Source organism: Rhodnius prolixus, unplaced genomic scaffold (genome assembly GCF_049639745.1).
Source record: "Rhodnius prolixus isolate KJV_2025 unplaced genomic scaffold, Rpr scaffold_3, whole genome shotgun sequence".
Lineage (NCBI taxonomy): Eukaryota > Metazoa > Arthropoda > Insecta > Hemiptera > Reduviidae > Rhodnius > Rhodnius prolixus.
The window spans coordinates 46,209,062-46,233,397 of NW_027411603.1; the positions used below are offsets into that span (position 1 = coordinate 46,209,062).

Sequence of the window (24,336 nt, forward strand, 5' to 3'; positions counted from 1 at the left end):
GCCAAATGTTAACGATCTTTAAATCAAATTAATATCGATTTTTACCATTAGTCTATTTTTTTGCAAGTTTAATCGTACGTACGAGTGACGTAAGAAGCGTCTACTTAGATTATCCCCGGCATTGGACAGAATATAGGCTTAATATGCATTATTATTATTATTTTTATCTGAGGCAGTCATTGGTGCCCAAAGCCAAAAAAATGGTTCCCAAAAAGTGAATAACTTGATTGTAAAGAAGTCTTTTCTGGTATTCACAGCAGATAATTATTTTCTTACAATAAGCCCCCCCGGGTTACCAAAATATCTTATTTAAATATTTCAAATAAATTTACTGAAAGGCAGGTGGTAGAGAGAGCACTTATTTACTGGTGTATGTTACGTGTATGTACACGTCAGTACCGGATGATTGATGGAGTCAATTTCCTGATGTGTATAGTCAACACAACGTTTCGTAATCAAACGTTATTTTCTATTGTGCGTATACAGTAACAATAGATTAGTTTTAGCCATAGTTTTTCTAGTAGGTGATTTAATTTATAAAAATCATTTTTCATAAATTTAGTAGAACATTTTTTTAAACTAAATAGTTTTAAGATGTGGAAATGTTCACTTTATTCTATGAAATTAAAAGAAAATTTTAGAGCCATTAAATAAGGTGAAAACATTTTCAATTTGCTTACAAAAGGAAAATCCTTTATATGAAGTGTTTGCCTTTTATTTAGATACCCAATTTTTTTAGGTAAAAGAAATATTGGTAATCAACGAATATTAGCCCGTCCTTCATTTCGCACGTTTATCGTTTCTGATATTAAATATTTAGGACCAAATTCTGTCACTTGGAAGTACGACTTTGCTATAGTTTTTTCCCATTATCTAATTCGACATTGAATTGAATTCGACTTTGAAATCAATTAAATATAAATCATTATTTTTAATGACTTTGTTTTAGGGACTAGGTCAACTTCAGTACTGTGGGACATATTTTACAATGTATTTTGCTTACAATAATTGTATTAAAATGAATTTGTATAATGTAATGTAGTTCAAAAAATGATTTAACTTATTGACAATACAAACATTTTACTGACCGCTTAAAAACCGAACACAGAAAACCGATCATATCCCAGTTCATAGGCAGACAAGTCAGCGGATCCAGTAACTTTAATGATGTAAAATATTATATTGTCAATAAACCCTGAAGTCGAAATGACCCCTAAGTCGAAAGCTCGGCTTTCATCCTTTTAAATATAAGTTATTGATTTATTTTTTGAAATGCTGTATTAGATTAATATAAAATGCATTGTAGTCTTAATTTATTATTTTAATCGCAATTTAGTATAAGTATAGTCTTATATTTTATTGCATATACTGCTTCGAATATAATAAGACAGTAAAGGGAAGGGATTAGCTATAAGGTTAGCATACTGGACTCGCACGCGGAGGTCCCGGGTTCGAATCCAGCAGCTGACCCTTAGATTTTCTCTTCCTAGGAGCTTCTTACAGCTCACTGTCCGGTGATGGACAGTGTTGTCTGTAACGAGAGAACACTGTCCGGAGGCCGGCAGTGCACTGAAAAAAGCTCCGGGCGCTAATAACCTCAGCTGTTGATGCGCAAAAAAAAAAAAAAAAAATAAGACAGTAAAGATAAAAGGGTTGTTATATAAAAGTGATGGAGATAAAAAAGATTTAGTAGAGTTTCGTTTTCTATCTCTGTATATACTATATTGTATTATATATGAAGAGGTATATTATTATATCAAGATGTGGGTTAAAACAATGACTAGAAGATTGAATCATCGAAAGAACAAAAAACTCGAGACTAAATCACTCGAGAACCCTTCTTCTAGATGGAGTCACACGTTTATCTAAACACACATTCATCCCAAGAAGTAGAAGTCGTCAAGGCACTACCATCTCTCTCTAAACACCAAGAATATTACAACTCACGCCAGAAATGTTGCCCCCCCCCCTAGAATATGTAGACCAATAGTTGAACCAGATTTCAACCTTTTGGCCAATAGCACGAAAAGGAAATAAATTGGAAAAAATTGATTTAATCTGTAATTCATTTAAATTGTCAACTATCAAAATGTTGTCTTTAAATAATTGTAAATCTACTTCGACCAAGCCTTTCTCCTACAAATATTTCTCAAACTTCGTATTTTTAAACATATTTAAATTTTTATTCACATTATCCCATTTTGAGAACCATAAATTGTACCAAAATCAGATTTTAGTGGAAAATCAACCCCCCCAAAATAGAACTGCCCAAAAAGTTATGTAAAACTTATTTTTAAAAAAATTATAATAACACAGGATCAATGCTTTTGTTCTAGGACTATTGGTACGAAAACTGGGTTGAAAGAAAGAGGCGGAGATCCAAATGGAAACAACGATAGCGGATATGCTGCCTCCGGGGGTGGTGATCTATTACCTCATGATACAAAGGTAAACTTAAATTATTTTCCTTTTTTTTTTCTTTTTTTTTTTTTGAGCTCATCAGCTGGCAATAAAAGATCTTAAAAATATTCTGTGGAATTCTGTGGTTTCTCTAGTGCCTCTAATGTAGTGATAAGTTGGAAAACTTCCTGTGCATAGACCGGAAATATGCATTTATTTCAACTTTTGATAAAAATGCGTGTTAGCTTATCGTCGCTTTTTTTCCCCCCACCCAACAGTACCATTTTATTTTCGTCAACTTGTTTTGTGTTAAAAAAAAACAAGAAGTATCTTTTCAGTAAAAATTCTTTGTTTTTTGGAAAATTTAATTACTTAAACCGCATCAATTGGTGGGGATGCTGGCAGCAGATTTCTTTTTCTGTATACAGGGTGTACCAGTAAGTGATGTCCATAGGCCTACTGTTTGTAGTACATCTAAAGTGGACTTCAATGACGAATTGGCCAACTTCATATTTTCCACTGTTCTTGAGTGAAGTAACTTTAATTTTTTTTTTTCTAAAATCATTACTTTTTTCCAATAAAAACGTTATTACTCAGAAAGTTTTAGTCCGAAATCGATTCTGATGACGCGATTAGAAAGACACGATAAATTTTCTAAAAATTGACACCATTTTGAAGCATAAATTGTTCTCCAAACAGCCTCAATCTTCCTTAAGTGTTTTCAATGATAACACTCTTGAGTGCTCGTTAACACGTTTTCTTGCAAAACAAATGTAATTTCTCATACGAAGATAGAAAAGGAATCCTGGAAAATGATATACCGTTAGAAAGCCCACAAGGAAACTTTTATCAAAAGTGGCCAGCACCTTGGTCTGATAATGATCTCGTAAGGGCCTAATGAGTTTTTCTTAAATATTTCGATTACTTTTATTTTACCAGTTTCCGGAGGAAGACTGAGGCTGTTTGGAGAATAACTTATGCTTCAAAATGGTATCAATTTCCAGAAAATTTATCGTGTCTTTCTAACCGTGTCATCAGAATCGAATTCGGACTAAAACTTTCTGAGTAATAACATTTTTATTGGAAAAAAAGTAATGATTTTGGAAAAAATAAAAATAAAGTGACGTCACTCAAGAACAGAGGAAAATATGATGTTGGCCAATATGTCTTTGAAGTCCACTTCAGATATACTTTACACAGTAGGCCTATGGGCATTACTTACTGGTTCACCCTGTATAGTGTATATAAACATGCATTTACAGGAGATAAAGGGCAAGATCATTTAAAAAGTACCGACTTGTGCCAATCTTCATATAAATTACTTTTTTATCATATTTCTCAAACCCTATGTAAAAATAATTACTTGTCGCCCTCACCATCCACTTCCGCTTTGTGCAAAAAAAAAGAAGAAGATCTGTTGCGAAACCCACAGGACGCACTCTCTGTTTAATCCATCGCCGAAGTAATCAGACTAATTTAACTATAGATAAGTTTTATCTCGGCAAGTTCCGCTAGGAAAGATAAAGACAGGCTTAGAAACAATTTTATTCTACTGGGTTGCACACATGTGACGCCATCAATTCCATCAGCCTGGAAGAACCCAATCAGTGAAGTGATGACACAGCTGGCGGAAGAGGGTTCGGTTAAAGGGTCCCTGGAGAACTAATAATCTACACGGCCTCTCTCTCTGAGATCTTGTTTTGTTTTTTTTTATCTTAAAGAAGTAGGTAGTAGCTGGTTTGAAATTAAACTACGATCGCATTAATAGTGGGGCTCTGGTGACAGATATCTTAAATAAAAATTCATTGTCTTAGATTTCTCTTAAAACTCGCAAATGGAAGTAAAACGATCGTTTTCAATTTTAGAATTCACTCCGGAAATGATGGATACGTTTCTGGTCTATAAGTGTGAGTAATAAGTGTGATTTGCGGGTGTTCGTGCGTATGTCAGGCGCTTGAGCACGAAAAAGCGCTGGAAGTTCAAAACTACAGATTTTTCAAGTCCATTATATTCAAAAAAGTTTTTTTTTAATTTGTCTGTGTGTATTAAAACTGTTTCCGGTAGGACAGCTGTATAAGGGTTGATCGTCAAAAACTGCATGAAAAAGCGTAACGTTGAAAAACACCTAACTTTGACAATTTTTTTCTCTTTTTCTATAAAAGATAAAATTCCCAAATTTCCTGTAAAAAAATATAGGGCAAATCCTCCATTACAGGCGCCACGGTAGCCGAAAGGTAAGAGACGAGGCCTGTAAAGCTAACATGTATTGTGGTACTGGGTTCGATTCCCGGTCTTAGGCCTTGGATTTTATTTAATACTTAATAAAAGAAATTTACAGTAAAGTATATTTGCTAGTCGACTCCCCGTCTACGACACTTGGTAGTTGGACGTAAAGCCTGCCTCAAAAAATAGGCAGTTACTACTACTTTACTCCTCCATTACATTATTTTTATCTGTATTTAGTTGGTGTATTTAGTTAGAACTTACACGTATTTATAAAATATAACAGCTAGTCAAACGGAAGTAATAGCTGAGTGGGTTAGCGAACTCTAAACAAAGTGGAGATCCCGGTTTCGATTTCCGGCAGTTTGGCCCTTAGATTTTTCTCTTTATAACAGCTTCCTACGCTCTGATATACAGCGTTGTTTTTTTTAACGAGAGAACACTGTGCCTAGGCTGACAATGCTGTTAAAAAAGGCACCAATGAGCTCAAATGCGCAATTTAAAGTACCATTTTGAAATTCGGCCGCCGCTGCAGTACTACGGTCAGCATTTGGTGCATGCATACTGTGTACCTAGATCTGACAGGAAGGAATCAGACGCGTTATTACGCAAACATTCTTTCCGTGTTTACGTTTTGTTTGTGCGTAATTAAAATGCTTCCCGCCGACTGTGAAATATACGCGCTGTGATTCCGTTTTCTTATCGTGACTTCAGTGAATTTTATGGAAAAAACATTATAAACAGGGTAATGGTACCTAATTGGGTTATAAAGCTTTTAAAGATGGCCGCACGAATGTGAAACAAAATGGGCGACCTTCGGGTGATTACAGTAAGTTGAGGAAAAAGTGGAAGAGAACTATATGATTTCATTGTTTTAAAATGAGTTGGAGAATTAACTATTTCCGGAAATTCAAATAGAAAAGTCCATGGCGGTTTATGTAGTTTTCCACCTATCAACTTGTCAATTGGAAATGTAGATTAAATACTAAAATATAGTCTGTTTTACATGGTAACATGAAATTAACATTTAAATTGAAAATTGTATGTATATGTATGTACAATACAATTTAGTTTGTTAAGAAGGATTTTAGAAGTTATTTTGGGATTATGGACTAAAGTTTTAGGTTAACGTAACAGTAATTACCTAACTGACGTTAAGTTATACATATATATGTATATAACTTACAATCATGCGCAGAGTAATGGTCGATGATGGAATTGAGCAAGTGTGTGTACAAGGGAAGGCTTTAATTAAGTAGGTACTTCCGTCAATGGGAGAGTAATCCGGGCCGGGGCTACATCCGGTCACCAGGATTATAATAGTTAGTGGATAAAGCCGGACCCGGGCTATATGGGCTAGTAAGAACTCAGGAGTAGTTCTCTGAAGTAGGGCTAGTGTTGAGAGAGAGACAGAGAGAGCGAGTTGGCGGGGCCTCAGGTTATATCCAAGTTTAATTGAACCTTAGCCGCCCCCAAAGGTTGTAGTTAAATATTCACTGTTTAAACTGTTCTAGCCATCTCATGCGCCAACATTCACTACCTAGAATTCTGTTTTCTCTATGCGCGTCCTCATCCACCTCTCAGCAATACCCATCTTAACTCTAACTATACACGGATAATAGTAACCTCCTTGCCAACTCCCCTTCACAATCCGAGTTATATCACCTGGGCGCTTAACCTACAGAAACACATAGCCACAGACACAGATACAAACAGAAACACACACTCATGCACAAAACAATATGTTTGCTGATTTAACTTTACGTCTCTAATCCTAGCCCTAGTATTTCAGTAATAGTTACCGGGTTACCGGTCTAAGAGTAACCCAATTTCTGTAGCCATTCCCCCCCTTCCGGTTACCGCACATTCTCTCTCATCCATCCCCTCTACCGCTAACCCGCATTAAATCAATTCAATGGAATTAAACAGCAAAGGAAATTGTTAAGAAATTTGAGAAAGGGGATTATCCCAGTGATTGGCGAGTTGAATTCCCACGCGTAGTTCCCAGGTTAGAGATCCCAGCTGCTAGCTCTTCCCAAGACTTTTTTGCAGCTTGTTAGTCCTTGGCGAAGGACAGTGTTATAGGAAATACTTTTTTTGAAACATTAATATGGCCATCTTAATACTATTGTTACGATAAATTGTCCTTATATAAAGATAGTTTTGGTTTTTTGACCGTTGTTAATTGATGATTTTTGGGGAATATTGAGGTGCTTTCAATAAATGATGATGATGTTAACTGATGATCAACAGTTATAGATGATATAGTTTAACAATTAACCTCCACAAATTTTAAAATACCCTGAAGAAGGTAATATATTTACCGAAACGTTGGTAACGAAGAAAGAAATTTTGGTTGCGAACATATATTGACCTCGCCTTAATATTCCCCAAAATCACTTATTTAAAGGTTTCTGTTATTAATACACAACTTATTGTAGCCCGGAATTCAGTAATATCAGAATATTAAATAAAGTAAGTTTTGATTGATTATCTCCCAATCGTATCAAATCATATTTACGTATAGTTCATCATATTTAATAGTTCGACAGTATGATTTATTCATGTTAATTAAGCTTGCCAACAAACACTAGGGTTCATTCATATCTTTTCATTCACAGCTTTTTCCAGTGCACTTCCGCCTCACTGCAGATAACACAGACTATCTCCGAACATTCGCCGTTAGAGGCTTACAAAGAGAAAAAAAAGTAGAGAACCGGAAACGATCCGCAATATTTACTCTCTCTACAAAATCCCTTCGACCTCTTTGTCGACCACTCTTGCTAGTAAGGCGTTTTTCCCTTTCCTCTAAGCAGGCACACCTTTATTAACCCCTAAATTTTAGTAACCCATAGGAGACCCTCCAAAAAGAAAACCTAATTATTACGCCAACTTCCTGTGGAGGTAATTAAAATTATAACGTTCACTTGGGGGGGGGGGGAACCCTCGTTTACACTATGAAGTGATAATATGTTTACTATAATTAGATAATTAGTGTAAAAATAAACGTAAATTCAAAATTGAGCAAATAAAATCAAATTCACTTACCAAAATAATGGTTGTGAACAACGTCTTAATATAACAGCAATGTAAACTCACCTGAAAAAGGAAGAAATATAAATTAGTGTTGTCATAATGTCTGAGTTGAAGATTGGCATTGATTGGTTTTGGTAGAAACGTTCAGGGCAGCTTCTCGGATAGGTGATATTTTCAGATATTTACTTTGATAGATCAATTTTAAGAAATTAAAGTTATGCCTATTTGTTTAGGCCGGCTTTACCAACTACTAGTAACCAACTACCGTTCAGAAGTCTGCAAGGAGGCGGCTAGCAAACGTACCTTACTGTAAATTTCTTGTATTGACTACTTAGATAAAATCCAAGGCCTAGACCGGGTTATCGAATCCAATACCACAATACTACCGGTGACAGTACAGGAATTAATCGTCGTCTAAACTGTTTACAGGTCAAGTTGGTGAAGTTATCCAGTTTTTGTTGTTTTGTAGATTCTTTTTAGATTAATGTGTTGTTTGTCTTCTTCTTAGAGTACTTCAGTTCCACCCAAGAAATACTTGCAGCTTGTAAATTAAAGTTTTATAAGACCGTTGGAGGGCCGGACTATAAAAAAAAACTATGAACTATTCCCTACGCACTCTGCACATATCTTATTTTAAAGTAAAATAACAAAACGGGATCAAATAGAATATTTAAAATGAAGAACAAGTAAATTTAAATCACCAAACTGCCCAGTATTTCAGTGGGAACTATGGGCCTGCTTTTGGCTAATGAGATGGTCAATGTCCGGTCTAGTTATAGAGCTTTGCCTTTCTTCCTACTTCTGCTACCGAAGCCTTGACGCGTGCATACCGTGTCACCGGAAGTAGTACTGTACATGAGCGACGCCGCCACATACCACCAATGAAAGATGTACCCTTCCGGAAGTGTGGCGGGGGCGCCAGATAAACGGGGCCCGCGGGCCGTAGTTTGGAGACCCCTGAACTAGAGGTTAGAGCTGTCTGATTTATTTGGTAGTCTGAGGAGACTTTTGTCGAGTTTGTAGCCAAGACAGTCTGGGTCCTTCTCCATTGTACGTCACAGTTAATACAATTACAATTATCTGCTTTAACTTTAAAATATCGCCCAAGTTATAATAAAGATCATAACTTTATAAACTTATTAGTTTATAATTAGATTTATTCCTAGTGTTCAATGTCAGAATAAAGAATAAAAATATTTTTAATAATAAGAAATTTAACATTTTAATTAAAACTAAAAAGTTATGGAGTAAGTATCAAATTAAGGGAACCTGGCAACCATATTAAATTTAGACAGAGCTTGCGGGTAGGCGGTCCTGTGCCCTTAATTACATTTGACACAAGACGATGCGCTCTATTAATAGAGAGCTTCTAAGAGCTCTCTAGACTGTTTTAGAATCATTTAAATTGTAAATTTAATAGCAAGAATTTCAATACAAGAGAATATCATTAAGCTAACTATGCATAGGAAAAGTAAAGAAAATGGGAAATCAAAGTAGAAAAGTTTTCAAGAGTAGTTAGAAAATTGGCGAGAATTTATCCTTTCAAAATATTCTTTGGAATAAGTACCCAATTTTAGCAGCACCATTATTCGGTAAGAAACCTTAAAGTATTTGTTTCATAATTGCAACCAGTCACATTTATACGTATCAGGATGATGGTATTAAAAACAATTCGGTAAGCCGCAAATCAACCAAGCATTGAAGGAATTTTGTCGGCGAGATGGATATGGAAGATTGAGATAAGGTGAAGACCATTGAAAATGGTAGTTACATGATAACCTCATGAAAGAACTGTGCTCCTCAAGAAACCGGAAGGGACAAGAATAGCAAGCAGAAGGCCTACGACGTACAAGATGATGGTACACGGTTTAGCCAAAACCTGAACACAGATGGGAAATTAATTTGAAGACATGCAGATCTCCTGTTTTTTTCCCAAAAAATTTCCTTAATAATTAGTAACCATCTTCGAAAAAGAACCAAGAAAACAAAAAAACTTTACGAATAACGACCCACAACTTTCTGTCCTAGAGACTTACTAGAGACTTAAAATTGGTCTTGAAGACATAGGCGATAATCACTAATAGAAATTTTATAATAAAATGGATCTGCTGAAGATAGAGGAAGTCTTAGCTTCCGTAGAACCCACTTGAATCCCCAGTCTAATTGGTCTAAAGCTTTTGAGGAGAAGTTTCAAACCAAAATGATGGGCCTAATTTACTTAAAATAAATTTTTTTTTTTGGAGATCACCTAGTCCAGTGATAGCGAACCTATGATCCGCGGATCAGACACTGACCCGCGCAAGCTTTTTCACTGACCCACAATTGCTAGGCAACCATTTGTTTGTTTACGCGGGTAGATCTAGATTTTCTAATTGTGTGGATAATTTATATTCTATCTGAATTTTTTTTTCAATCACGCATTGACACAAAAGCAATTTAAATACTATCTATAACCTTTAGTTTGATCATTACAGTTCTAAAACGCAAATGACGACAAATACTTTTGTATTATTTGAAATAAAAAAGTGTTTACAAAATATCAAATAAAAGGTATAATTTTACTCATATTTTGTTTGTTAAAAAAATCGACAACCCAAAGCAAATAACCGTATTTAGATTTTGCTTCAGATAAAACACACTTTGTAAGGTTGCAGTTCAGTTGTTTGTAAAAAGAGACTTCCATAGCACTTGTTTCGTCCCGTTTTACCCAGTTAAGCCAACTGAATTTTAAAGATGTTTAGTTTTGAAAATATTCAGTTTAAAATTTGTAAACTTAACTCTTGTGCAAATGGGCATTAGTGACCCAAGAGCTAGTACTAAAAAAAATGATCAAAATTTGACCCACGTCTCAAAAAGGTTCGCCATCCCTGATCTAGAATATTACACAAAACCGGAAATAGAAATTATTATAATAGCATTTCAGTCGATCTACATTCTTCTACTTCTCAGTTTTGGTTAGACATCTTAGAATTAGTTTAGAAATTAGTTTAAATAGTTTACAAAATTTAGAACAGAGGAAAAAAGACTTAGCACTTCTTGTTTGGGATGTACCGGAAATTTTAAAATAGTGACGGAACTGTTTTTCGTGAAAATAGAATTTAAAAGTTTCAGCTTCTGGAATTTATTCGATTTTTTTGAGTTATTCTGTTCTCTAACACATAGACAGACACTTTAAAATGAACTCTTTCAAAACTCAATTTTCAACTCAATTTAACGTAATCATAATAATGATTTATACCAATAACACGATACAATTACATACAATTTAAGATTGTAATGTATTTATATAGTTGTGAAATAAATGTAGTAACAGAGTATGTCTCAAGTTAAATACATTATTTATTTTCTTTTTCTTCTTGGTCAAACTACTGTTTTCTTGTTTAAAAAGTTCACCTAATTTATGGATAGTAAGATGCTAGAGTAAATAACTTCGGACAGGTTTTACTTTAGCCAAAAAGGTTTCTCCGTAAGTTGGTTAATTTGTGTGAAGGGATGGTAGCCACTTTAATGAGCTAGCTTTTTAATATTCCTGAACACTGTACAGTTCTTTTCTCTTCTTCCTACAACACTGTCAGCTTCCGACAGGAAGGAACCCCCGCGTGAAACGGAGCAACCCTCTTAACATGAACACAAAATGTAATTTTAAGGTTTTTTTTTTGTTTTTTGTTTTGTAAGCCTTAATTAAAAATAGAAAAAAAAATGCTCGTTCTAAAGTAATGAATACAAAACTATTTTGAACACGTTTCAAATTGAGCTTTTGATAGGAAATCATAATTTAAGTTTTAAAATATTCAGTTGTGATCATAATTATTCTCGCGGCCAATTAACGAGGTACCAAATTGGGTAAACTGTAAAAGAATCCAGTGATGGCCGCCATCAGTCACCCAGTTGGTCACGGGGCCAACGGCGCCTCAGCCTGTCTTCGAGGATTGGAGGGTAGCGTAGGTGAAGATAAGTTTGCAGCTAGAGGGTTGGGATGAAATGAGAGTTTTTGGTGAAAATTTTTATATCGGATTTTGGCAAGTTCGGAGATGAGTGGAATTTGGAGATCTGTATGTAACATAGAATGGGAGCGTCTACTATGCGGCGGTGGTATTTTGGATTGGAGTGTTTGCAGTCTATTGATGTTGGATTTTTTAGCTATGTTCCTCAAAGCTTGATTCCGTAAGTCCATATTGGTGTGAGAAGAGCTGTATAGAGTCGTGGTTGAATTATTTAAAGATCATTTAAAAATTTCATATAGTTTTCGCCAGAAATAAAAATCATCTCTTGTTTTTCCACCCCCTTTTTTTTTCGCAGGGTGTGAAAAGGAATGGTTCAGCGGCGAGTGAAGGTGCCCCACGGCCACGACCGCCGGCTGTCCGGACCATCTCAGAAGAAGAGCCAACAGGAGGCAGTAAAAAAGAGCGTAAAGCGTCAGCAGCTTCCAGATTTACCATTTACAAAGTAAACAAGGCCTCAAGGAAGAAACGGGAGAAAAGTTCCGCCAAGAAGGAACGCAAAGCTACGAAAACGCTTGCCATAGTTTTAGGTAAGGGTTTTTCCCTGAAAAGGGATTTTTGCAATTTTAATAGCTGGCAATTTTGTACCCTTTAAGTTTTTCAGTTCTAAAGAATAACTTTGAACTAAATAGGTTTGTATATATACTTTACAAAGTCAAAGCGCAAAGTACTTCGTGAAATTTGTACTTCATATTAAATATCATAATATCATTGTATTTGCTGTAATTTAGGTGCCCCGGACACTTTATATCATTTTCCGTTGATATGCGCATCATTTAGATCTGCCAGGAGCGAATATTTAGCAGAATTTATTAAAGTTGAGCCAAGATAACGAGGAAAATTTACTTAATTTATTAATTTACTAACAGTCTCACTAAATTTAGTAATTTGTATTACTTTGTGGTATCCGCTTTAAAAATTAGAGAATTCATAATAAATATTGAAAATTAAAGAGCAGTTTATTTTTCTTTATAAATTTTAGTTCTATTAGTTGTCTTTTATTTTGTCATTAGTTTTGACGTGAATACGTCTTTAAATTTGCTATCATATGGAGGCAATCCAAAAAAACCTAATGATAACAAAATCGGGGGATACAGTTTGGCATTATAGTTTCGAATCTATCGTCTACATCCAAAATTAAATTAGACCTCTGGATAGCTAAAGGATCAAAGAATTCATTACGATAAGCGAGGACTGTGACGCATCGCGCGCGGTGGAGGGGGAAGCGCCACCATTTTGAGATCATTTTGCTGCGTATCGTGATTTGCAATGAGTATAACTTTTGACTCGGAGAGAAGCTACGATGTTCGTTTAAGTTTTAATCGTCAGCTGTCACCACAATCTATCGATTGTATATAAAAAATTATTGTAAAATAGTGACAGTGAATAAAATAAAGGTGTTAGAATAAAAAAAAATATTATCAAAAATATATAATGTCGGCCTATACGCGTCGAAAAGCCAAAACCAAATACAGAGATCATATACGGTTGGAAAGGGCTTCTCAAGAACAATCGAATGGTAGCAGTAAAACACCATATGACCGAGTCAAGCTGTGCCGGGAACGTAAAAGAATAAATGCAGCACGGGGCGGTTGAAATTATGCAAGTGGACGATGAAATCGCTTCTACATCGACAACGGACTGTATAGGCATAGATTGTGTTCGATCGTCGATTTGTTTCCTTGATTTCATCCTAAATTCATAAATAAAAATATTTTATATAAAAAATATAACCCGTTACGTAAACGTATTCACGTACAACACACGGCCGTGTCCATGTCACAGCCACAATTTTTTTTTTAATCTTTTATATAAGAAATAATAAATTTTTAATTTTTAGTTATTTTATGTTATGTAATTACTTAATTTTGTACCAATACGCTATTTGTATAGATGGGGTAGTACCCTGAGAACAAATAAAATTATACTTATACGTATTAATATTGTAAGAGAGCGGAGTGGGGACGGCCGGCTCGGGTAGAGGAGTGGGGTATGCGGAGGAGGAAGAGAACAGGCAGTCGGGCCTGTGCCATTGTGTGAGAGGGAAGTTTCGTCGTGTGTGATTCCATACCCCACTCTACCGAGTTAAACGGAAATAGATCGTCAGAGGAAATCATTTGAGTTCAGCCTAGAAGAAGTACTATTTTATGTTTTGGTTTATGTAAAAGAATTATTTTTATGTATAATTATCATTTTTTGGTCTGCTTTATTTTATTTGTATGTGTCGTATTTTATGTAAATAAACAGAATTAGTTTTCCTACAAATTAACATTTTGTGTTCACCTATTTTATTCCTCCTGTCCCGCTCCCTTACAAATGGTGTCAGGTGGTGGGGTAATCACCAAGCAGAGGCCTTTCGCAATTCTTCATTTTCCATTTTTTTTTTTTTTTTTTTTTTTTTGCTTTTCCGACACAGATACAGTGGTGTAAGCGCATAATATAAATACATATATATTTAAGAAATAAATAAATAAATAAATTGTTATTTATCACAACTCGTGAACTAATAATATTAAGTGGGTCGTGTGACGGCTCATTCTCTCCAGTTCTTCGGCCTCTTTCGTCTGGGCTTCATTTTGAAACCTGTTGACAATGGCGGATTTAGAGAAATTAAAAGGGGAGGTGGCAAAATTAAAAATGGAAAATGAAGAATTGCGAAAGGCCTCTGCTTTGGGTTTGGGTGGCCAGGGAACATCAGGGGATGGTAAGGTGAAGCGAGATATGGGATTGCAAGGGTTAATACGTCCATGGGGTGGGCGCGAAGAGGAGGAGTCTGTTGAGAACATTTTGCAGAATTTAAAATTTGGTGATTACCCCTGACACCATTTGTAAGGGAGCGGGACAGGAGGAATAAAATAGGTGAACACAAAATGTTAATTTGTAGGAAAACTAATTCTGTTTATTTACATAAAATACGACACATACAAATAAAATAAAGCAGACCAGAAAATGATAATTAAACATAAAAATAATTCTTTTACATAAACCAAAACATAAAATAGTACTTCTCCTTCTAGGCTGAACTCAAATGATTTCCTCTGACGATCTATTTCCGTTTAACTCGGTAGAGTGGGGTATGGAATCACACACGACGAAACTTCCCTCTCACACAATGGCACAGGCCCGACTGCCTGTTCTCTTCCTCCTCCGCATACCCCACTCCTCTACCCGAGCCGGCCGTCCCCACTCCGCTCTCTTACAATATCATAATTAAACTCCAAGAGCATTATTAGCAATCCCATTTATGAGCTAAAAAGAAGACCACCTCTAAAATTGGTTATTTTATAATTTTCTCTCCCACTTTTTAAATTTTCTTTTTTGTTAAATAATAATTAATATGTTTTCAGGTGTATTTCTAGTGTGTTGGGTACCTTTTTTCACCTGTAATATAATGGACGCCCTTTGTTCTAAACTAGGAGCCGACTGCCAGCCAGGTGTAGCTGCCTTTATCCTAACAACATGGCTAGGCTATATGAATAGCTTTGTAAATCCAGTAATTTATACAATCTTTAATCCAGAATTTAGGAAAGCATTCAATAAATTGTTATCATTAAGATCGTGATCCGGGCCGAATTTGGACCAAGAATTGTCATTGGTATCCAGACGAAATAGGCCTACAGCATCTGGTGATACACAGCATGTACCCAGTGCGGCCAGTTTTCGTCTACAATCTTTTAGAGCTGCTGGCAATGACAGCTAGGTCCAAAATGTTAATGTGAATTTTTTATGAAAAGAGTTTTGAAAAATTTGAGAATACAAAAAAAAAAAAATGAGATACTTTAATATGAAAAACAATACAGTCATTTAGTTTCTAAGATAATGTTATCAAAGTAAATCAAATCATATAAAGAGAGAAATCAAGAAACCAACTAAAGCTAAATTTGTACGAATTCTGATATGAATGCATTTATTATTGAAATTTAAAAAAAATGGTTAATTCTTTAATTGAAAATGCATCAAAATTTGAAAGAAATAATTTTTCTTACACATAAAATGTTTATAAAATAGATAAATTACTTAAATTTTGTAAAAAAGTGTTTACTATATTCTATTTTAAATATTTATTTTAAAAAAATAAATAAAAAAATAAGTTCATTTATTTTTAAGGGTATTTTGTTACAACTAGCGCATTCTATTGATTGTTTATGGAACTAAAAATCTCAACATCATATTTTCTTAATAATGTTCACAATTTTATAGCAATTATTATGAATAGTATATTTATTTTGTAAAAAGGTCTTTCATGTGTGGCTTGAAATGTCTTTAAAAAAAAAAACTGCATTTGTTGGTAGTTACAATTCAAGATTAAGAAAGTTAGTAAGAAATTCAAGTGAGTTAGAAAACGTTTTTGTTCATTAAAAAAAAAAAAAATTATTTAATACTTATAAGTTTATTTTTGTAACTTAATATCGGAAAATTGCTGAGTTTTTTTGCTCTCTGCAGCAAAGAGACTGGTCTCAGGTACTGAGTCTGCCCCCCATGAACACAGTGTCTCTGTTGAGTAAATGATTTATTCAAAACTGTTGGAAAGCAAAGTTAGAAAACACACGGAAACGGCAGATATGGCGATTCAAATGAAGGTACTCGTTTAATGTTTTAGGGTCCTTACTGTCACTGTCAGTAAATACTTAAAAATGGTGCTTATACTGGAGTGAGTTGCCATCAAAATGGTGTCCGATTTTGTGAGTTACAAATGTTTTTTTTTTTCTTCTTCTTTAATATTTAATATTCCCAAGCCCCTTGTGCTTATAATTGTTTAAATTTTTGTTTTTCTCTGGAAGTCCTAAGTTAACCACATCTTCGATGGGTAAGGCGCCACGGTAGCCGAGCGGTTATAGGCTAGACCCGCAAAGCTAAGATGTATTGTTGGTTTAGTGGGTTCGATTCCCCGGTGTCTAGGCCTAGGATTTTATTTAATGGTTAATATGAGAAATTTATAGTAAAGTATGTTAGGTGGGTTTCAGGCTAGACCCGCAAAGCTAAGATGTATTGTTGGTTTAGTGGGTTCGATTCCCCGGTGTCTAGGCCTTGGATTTTATTTAATGGTTAATATGAGAAATTTATAGTAAAGTATGTTAGGCAGATATAGGCTAGACCCGCAAAGCTAAGATGTATTGTTGGTTAGGGGGTTCGATTCCCGGTCTAGGCCTTGGATTTTATTTAATGGTTAATATGAGAAATTTATAGTAAAGTATGTTAGGTGGGTTTCAGGCTAGACCCGCAAAGCTAAGATGTATTGTTGGTTTAGTGGGTTCGATTCCCCGGTGTCTAGGCCTTGGATTTTATTTAATGGTTAATATGAGAAATTTATAGTAAAGTACGTTAGGCAGATATAGGCTAGACCCGCAAAGCTAAGATGTATTGTTGGTTTAGTGGGTTCGATTCCCCGGTGTCTAGGTCTTGGATTATATTTAATGGTTAATATGAGAAATTTATAGTAAAGTATGTTAGGTGGGTTTCAGGCTAGACCCGCAAAGCTAAGATGTATTGTTGGTTTAGTGGGTTCGATTACCGGTGTCTAGGTATTGCATTTTATTTAATGGTTAATAAAAGAAATCTACAGTAAAGTATGTTTGCTAGTCGCCTCCGTCTACGACACCTAATTGGTAGTTGGACTTTAAGCCCCGCCTGAAAAAAATAGGCTATTACTTTACCTACTTTTTTTACTTGTTCGATGGGTATAAAACAACACTTGCCGAATTTTGGGCAGACTGAATTTCGAATAAATAGGAAATCATTGTAATTTCCATAAAAACGGAAATTGGTTGTTCCTTCCTCCAATCAGAAACAATAAGAAAAAGCCTCTATTACAGTAAACCCAATCATACAGCTCTCCTGGGAATGCTTTAAGACCAAGAAATCAACAATAATTTTATGGATATTACAATTTTATTTTATTTTTAATTTTATGCGCGCCAACATCTGAGATTATTGGTGCCCCCAGAGCTTGTCCAAGTGTACTACCGATCTTCGGACTGTGTTCTCTCGTTACAGGCAGACAACAGTATCGTATCACCGAACAGTGAGCAGTAAGAAGCTCGTAAAAAAGAGCCAACCAACTGTTGTATTTGAACTAGCTGGAATCTGCGCATTGGAATCCGGTATTCGCTAATCACTATATTTATAACTATTTATCCAATAATAGATAACATTTTAACCCAACATCAATCGATAAAGTACTTCTTTGCATCGAAAATTCCAGAGTATTATAACTGACATTATGACAGGCCCTATTTCATAAAAAGCAATTGGTTAGCTGAATTTATATTTTTGTCAAGAAATGAAAAAAAGAAAAAGAAAAAGACAAAAAGAAAATCTGAAAGTTTAAAGGTATGGAAATTTACATATCTACTTGTTATTTTACAAATAATTATTTTTACAAAATAATAATAATAATAATAATACTAATTTCAAGGTCCATGAAAAGACTTGATGCTGCAGGGGATGGTTTCCCCCACCCTAAATATAAGTACAACTGGATTTTTATTTTTTCAATTTTTGTATTTTGTATTTTTGTTAATACGAGTAATCGAAAGTAATCGAGTAATCGAGAGTAATCGAGTAATCGAGAGTAATCGAGTAATCGAGATAAAGTTAAATTGTTTGTTTTTTAAATTGATGAGTTGAATATAAAAAATTAAAAACTGGACTACATATCAAGCCAATTTACTTAAAAGATATATATATATATATATATATATCCTTAATTTAATAAGTAGACAAATAATTTTAGTGGAGTATTTGTAATTAAGATAATTAATAAAGATAATACAAAAATATGAATATTGTAAAGTGTAGAGTAGATTAAAATATATTCATGAAAACAGTTACAAAGCAAGGAATAACAATAACCGCATTCGCACGCCAGAGAATTTAATTTATTAATATAAAAAAGTGGGTTGAAATTAAAAAAAAAAATTAATAAAACGCCACGTAAAGCTTGTCTTCTACAAATAAAATAAAATATATGCCCCCACTCTCGCCTTCCACCAACAATGTAAAGAAATCATGAATCCACTTTATTAAAAAATAAATAAATAAATAATAAAGACCTAAATCCTAAAATTAAGCAATGTGTGGCCACATTTACTCCAGGAATAGGGATTTTTTTTAGGAGGCCTTGCATTACTGCGTTCTACTTTATTTTTTAATTAGTATTAATTACCCATTTTTTTAAGGTTATTTTAATGCATTACAGCACAAGTAATAACCCTACATTTTACTCAGGGTTCTTCTAACTTCTACATTTTTCTTGCAATATGAATGGTGTAACCTATGAATGAAGTTAAGAGGAAATGGTTGTGGCCAGTTTCGAGTGAATCTTTTTTTTTTTTTTTGAAAATGGTCAAAGAAAAGTGCATCTCATTAAGGAATTTTCTTTAACATTGCAGTTAATTTTAGCCACCAATTTTCAATAAAAGCAAAGTATGTAGCTACTTTTTGTGGCTAGTTTTACGTCCAACTACCGATTTGGTGGCTTCTTGAACGGTGGCGAGTAGAAGCGCCCGATTATTGTGTGGCTAAATTGTAGGGTAACCAAACCACTTTCCAGGTTCCATCAAAGAAATGAGAGTCGGGAAAGGCCATGACGGTACCTGTAAGCGCTTTTTGTATGTGCGGCTATTCTGTACATCCTAGTTGGGATTGTCTAATCTTTGGTATTTGACGCTCCAGTACCCGTCTTCAATGGTGGATAGGAGGAACTGTGGGCAGTTTTTTGACTCCCCTTCATCCCTTTTCTTAGGTGGAGCCTACCAAGCTTCCTGATATCTCGTTTTTTGAGATATTTTTCTTTCGAACACTCATTCAAAATGGATATTCTGGGTTAAAACACGAAATCAAAACTTTACACGGCCCACGTGAAACCCAGTATCGTTGGAGAAAGAAATCTGTATCATTATTTTGAAATAAAGTGCAATCGCTTCGAAAATCACTCTGTGGTGAAACCTCCCCTTACATTTAACTTAAAAAAATTTTTTTTTTGCAAGAAACCGCCCTAGCATAACTTTTCTATCGTCAATCCTTCCTTCAAAACTTAAGTGTTTTTTTTTGTAAGTAGTTAAATACTTGTGTAAATATATACATGACATCATATACATAACGATAAGGAGCTAATAATAAACTTCTGTACAATATAAAATAAATATTTGTAAATTTTTATATAAATAATACTTGCATTGCTTCTTTTTATTTAAAAAAAACGCCAAAAAAAAGTATCTATTTATAATTTTAAATGTAAATTTTTGTAAATAATGTCAATTCAAAAAAATAACCTGCGTGTTGTGTATAAATTTTTGATTATTATTATTTTTGTATACTTTTATTGTAAAACTTGTTGAATGTAAAAAAATAAAATTATTAAATTGGATATCTGGCACCTTATATTGAGCCAATAGGGTGACAGAATATCCAAATGGACAAAAATATTTATAAAGTTGAAAAATTGATTGTAGTTGCCATTATGTGTGCTAGTAGAAAATTAAATGTATTTCTGTAAGATTTAATTAAGAATAAGATTTTTTTTTTTTTAATTATTTTGTTTTATAATTAGTAATTATAATGGGAAAATTTAAAAAAAAATAAAAATATAAACATGTTTGTTCGGATTTAACGCGGTAGAAACACTTATCTCCAAAAAAAAAAAAAATTAAAAATAAAGGAAAAAAAAATCTCTAAAAAATATGAGGAGAGATAAAGTGTTTATATTTTATATAATTACACTTTATAAGAAGTCGAAAAAAAAAATATATAATACTATGTATAAAAAAAAAACAAATTATTGTATGTATAGTTGAACCAATTTAATGATATATAAATTTGTAGATATTACAAAAACCCATATTTCTTATTCAAAAAAATAAAAAATTATAATACAGTTAAAAAAAATGGCGTAATGTTTGAAAAAGAAAGAAACCAAAACTGTAAATAAATATAAATAATTTAATTTAAAAAAAATCCAAATTAGATTGTGTTAGTTAATAAAATTGAAATTAATTTTAAGAAATGAAATGACACTTTCTTTTATTTCTAATTATAATTACACAAATTTTACACCAAAAAAGCTTAAACAAAAATAAAATATAAATTTGTTACTAAAAAAACAGAAGGTTCATTGATTTGTAGTGTTCATTTGTAGATGAATATCAATTAGGAAATATATTTCACGTAAAATAAATATTTTATAAAGTAAATAAAATTTAAAAAAGAACTAAAGAATAATAATAAACAGGGTGTTAAGAAAAAGTAAATGAATTCATAAAGATTAAAAATAAAGGAGAATCCTGGTATATATAATAATATATCACTTGTAATCAAGCAAAACCAAATATTAATATTAAGGTAGGATAAAAAAAACTCGTTTCTCTTTCAGTATGAGTAATGTTCTGTATATTTATAAAGGAAATTTTCAATGTAAAGAAAGTAATAATAACTGAAACAAAAGATATTCTTTCTTAGAAAAAGAAAAAAAAAAAGATTCTAATCTGTGCAAATTTACTTTATTTAATTCTACCTAGTCCTTCGACGACCCTATGGACCAGGAGGTTCAACTTTCATCAGAGGTGGAGCTAAGTCAACTTAAGCCATGACTTTGGTAGACTACAATCAGGGAGAAACCCATCCTCCTTTTAGATGTGGATCTTCTGTTTAAGATCATTGATGCTCGGAGCAATCACAATGCCGGATTGCCGGCTTTTAGACAATGTATTTCACTAAAGACAACATTGTCTTTTACCTCAAAATCAGCTATAAGAGGCCTCTCAAGAAGAGAAAATCAATGAGAGAACAATATCTCGTATGAAAGTAAGTATTCTCGAAAGAGATTCGATAAGGGGAAACATCTTAAAATGATTCATTAACAGTTACGGCATTAAAAGTTCCAACATTGAACATTTTCAAAGTTAAATGTAGAATTACTAAAAGAAATGCCCTCCATTGTTGTAAAATGTAATAAACACCGCAATTAAAAGCTAGATGATCTCATTTATCACGTTTTCAAAGACATTGTAGATGCATTTAGCCTTCCCTTGACAAGATATGTCAAAGATTGAACCGTATAACTTTAATATCTAGCAATATATCTAAACACAGTCGGTGTTAATGAGGTTTACATTCAATGATATGCCTGAGCCTTAATTTCAGACATAATTTAGGAACAATAGTATTACAGAATATAATAATAACATCAGAACCTTGCAGATGAACAGAACATTGAAACTGCAAAATCAATCTCATAATGTTCATTCTATTATGGAATGTGCTACTACAAAGTATCCGCAAAATACTTTGAATTCGATGTAAGTGAGAGGTTCATACTAGCAGGGAAGTCTCCAGAGTGTTTGGGTTGAGTATCAGTCTGGACTGATTATGCCACCTGAACCCTAATCAGGACATATTCAATCATCCCTATTCTTTTCACAGGAATTTTAGCAGAAACGTATCTTTTGTATAACTAATATTTAAGCAACGAGAGAACAAATAATAATCTATCCACGATATTAACAGACGATAAAACAAGAATATCTAAAGGATGTAGACCTCCAGTCTATTGATGAACTCTTCTAGACTTGTGTATCATACAATAAAACGGAAGGAAAGTAAAGATGTTTTACTAAACAAAATATAGTTTCTCTAATCGATGGTCACTTGGCCTTTGTTTCTAAATATTCTCTGATAAATTAAGAGTTATTGCTTCTTATGAAAAGAAATAAAAGATGATTTTTTTATCATTAAACAGCATTCGGTTCATTGCTATATTATTTAAGATGGTTTAGTTAGAAAAAATGCAGTTAACCCTTTCTGGACCGAATTATTATACAGAAAAAATGCAGGCAAAAATGTAAAAATCACGACTTGTGCTGCCTCAACAGGCATGAAATAAAACTAAAATGGTGCCAATTGTATCACTTGGCCAAAATTAAGCCTGAAATAATACATTTTAAACTATTGAAAAGGTTAAGAATTAAAATGTTGGCAAATCATCGGTTAAAACGTTAAGTGATTGTTGTCTTATTCTTAAATAAGTTTTATATATTTTTCTTTGTCCAAGCGTTAGAGATTAAAAACTGAAATGATTTAGAAAAGTTTCTGTACACACTGAGGACGGTCATTCTACCAAAAGAAAAAGATACAAATTTTGAATCAGCTTGCACTTGTGAATGAAATACTTATTTCTTCAGTTCAGTAAATCAGCCAATCATATTAGTCATTTATTAATTTAAGTTTAGTTTTTATTTTAATTTAAATTAGTATTTTACTTGTTTTCGGTTATATTCAGTTCAATTTCTGAAGTTGTCTAAATTAAAGTTTATTTAAATGTCCTAAATTCAAAATTAATACTGTTCGTTATTAGATTTTGAATATTTTATTGTAATATTAGAATATAGTTAATTTTAATTTCACTTACTCAGATATAGGAACTAGCAGATTGCTTTTAAGAAATGAATTAAAAAAGTTATATTTGTAAATGAAGACATTATTTTTATTAATAGTGTTTCAGAATGAAAAGTGTAGGAGCCCAATCAACGTTTAACAAAAAATACTTCTGATTTAAATGAAATACTGTTCACAAAACCACTAACAAATAGAATAACGTTCAGTTTACCCAAGTTGAACGTATAATTAACTGCAAACTACGAAAATTTTCCAGAAATGAAAGTCAATAAGAATTAACAAATAAATTCTGAAGATTGACCAAAACTCAACAATCCTAGAGTAAAAGTATTTATAATCAGCTTCCCAACAATGCTACCATCATGAACAAAAAATAGTTACTAATGCCATTAAGTATTGAAGTTTCTTTTTCTAATACGAGAAATCCTACAATTATCAATAACTATTGTGGCAGAACAGTAAATAGCAGCATTATGATTCTAAAAGCAACAATCATGATATAGCAAATATAGTTGGAACAATATATTGATTATGTTTTTGATTTATTAATGTCTTCGAATACATTTTAGATTGCAAATATATTGAATGAAAGATTGTAATTAGTTATTTTACAAAATATTACCTTACTTTTTTTTCATTGCTTCTTTATACTTAGAAACAACCACTAAATTGAAGAGATACCCGAAGTTTAAGTAATAAGATACAGTTTTTTACACTTAGTTAATTGTATAAATTAAAAAACTTTCAATATTATACTAAAAACTTTCGTTTAGAATCGTTAAGTATTGAATTAAAACTTTAAAAAACTCTTACACATCTTAAACACAGGAAGACATCTTTGAATTTAAAAGTTAACTCTAGAAAATAAATATGGCGTCTCTGTAGTTGCTGCTGCAACCTTGCGGATTTTATTTTAACTACACACGATACTGCTGTTCTTACTGCATATAAATTAATATACTAAAGTTAAATAATTGTATAAATTAAAAAACTTTCAATATTATACTAAAAACTTTCGTTTAGAATCGTTAAGTATTGAATTAAAACTTTAAAAAACTCTTACACATCTTAAACACAGGAAGACATCTTTGAATTTAAAAGTTAACTCTAGAAAATAAATATGGCGTCTCTGTAGTTGCTGCTGCAACCTTGCGGATTTTATTTTAACTACACACGATACTGCTGTTCTTACTGCATATAAATTAATATACTAAAGTTAAATAATTGAATAAATTAAGTGAAAAATATTTTGAATTTTCTATTTGTATTATTTAAATAAACGTTT

At 33.0% G+C, this 24,336-nt stretch overlaps 1 protein-coding gene across 1 annotated transcript in view; it reads left to right on the plus strand.

The window, feature by feature from the left end:
* Window positions 1-21,050, plus strand: part of Dop2R (dopamine D2-like receptor) — a 464,663-nt gene extending 443,613 nt beyond the window's left edge. The window contains exons 6-8 of the mRNA XM_074125938.1: window positions 2,337-2,448; window positions 11,959-12,190; window positions 15,008-21,050. Coding sequence (XP_073982039.1) covers window positions 2,337-2,448; window positions 11,959-12,190; window positions 15,008-15,222 — 559 coding nt within the window. The 3' untranslated portion in view covers window positions 15,223-21,050. The remainder of the gene's footprint in view (window positions 1-2,336; window positions 2,449-11,958; window positions 12,191-15,007) is intronic.
* Window positions 21,051-24,336: the final 3,286 nt, after the last annotated feature.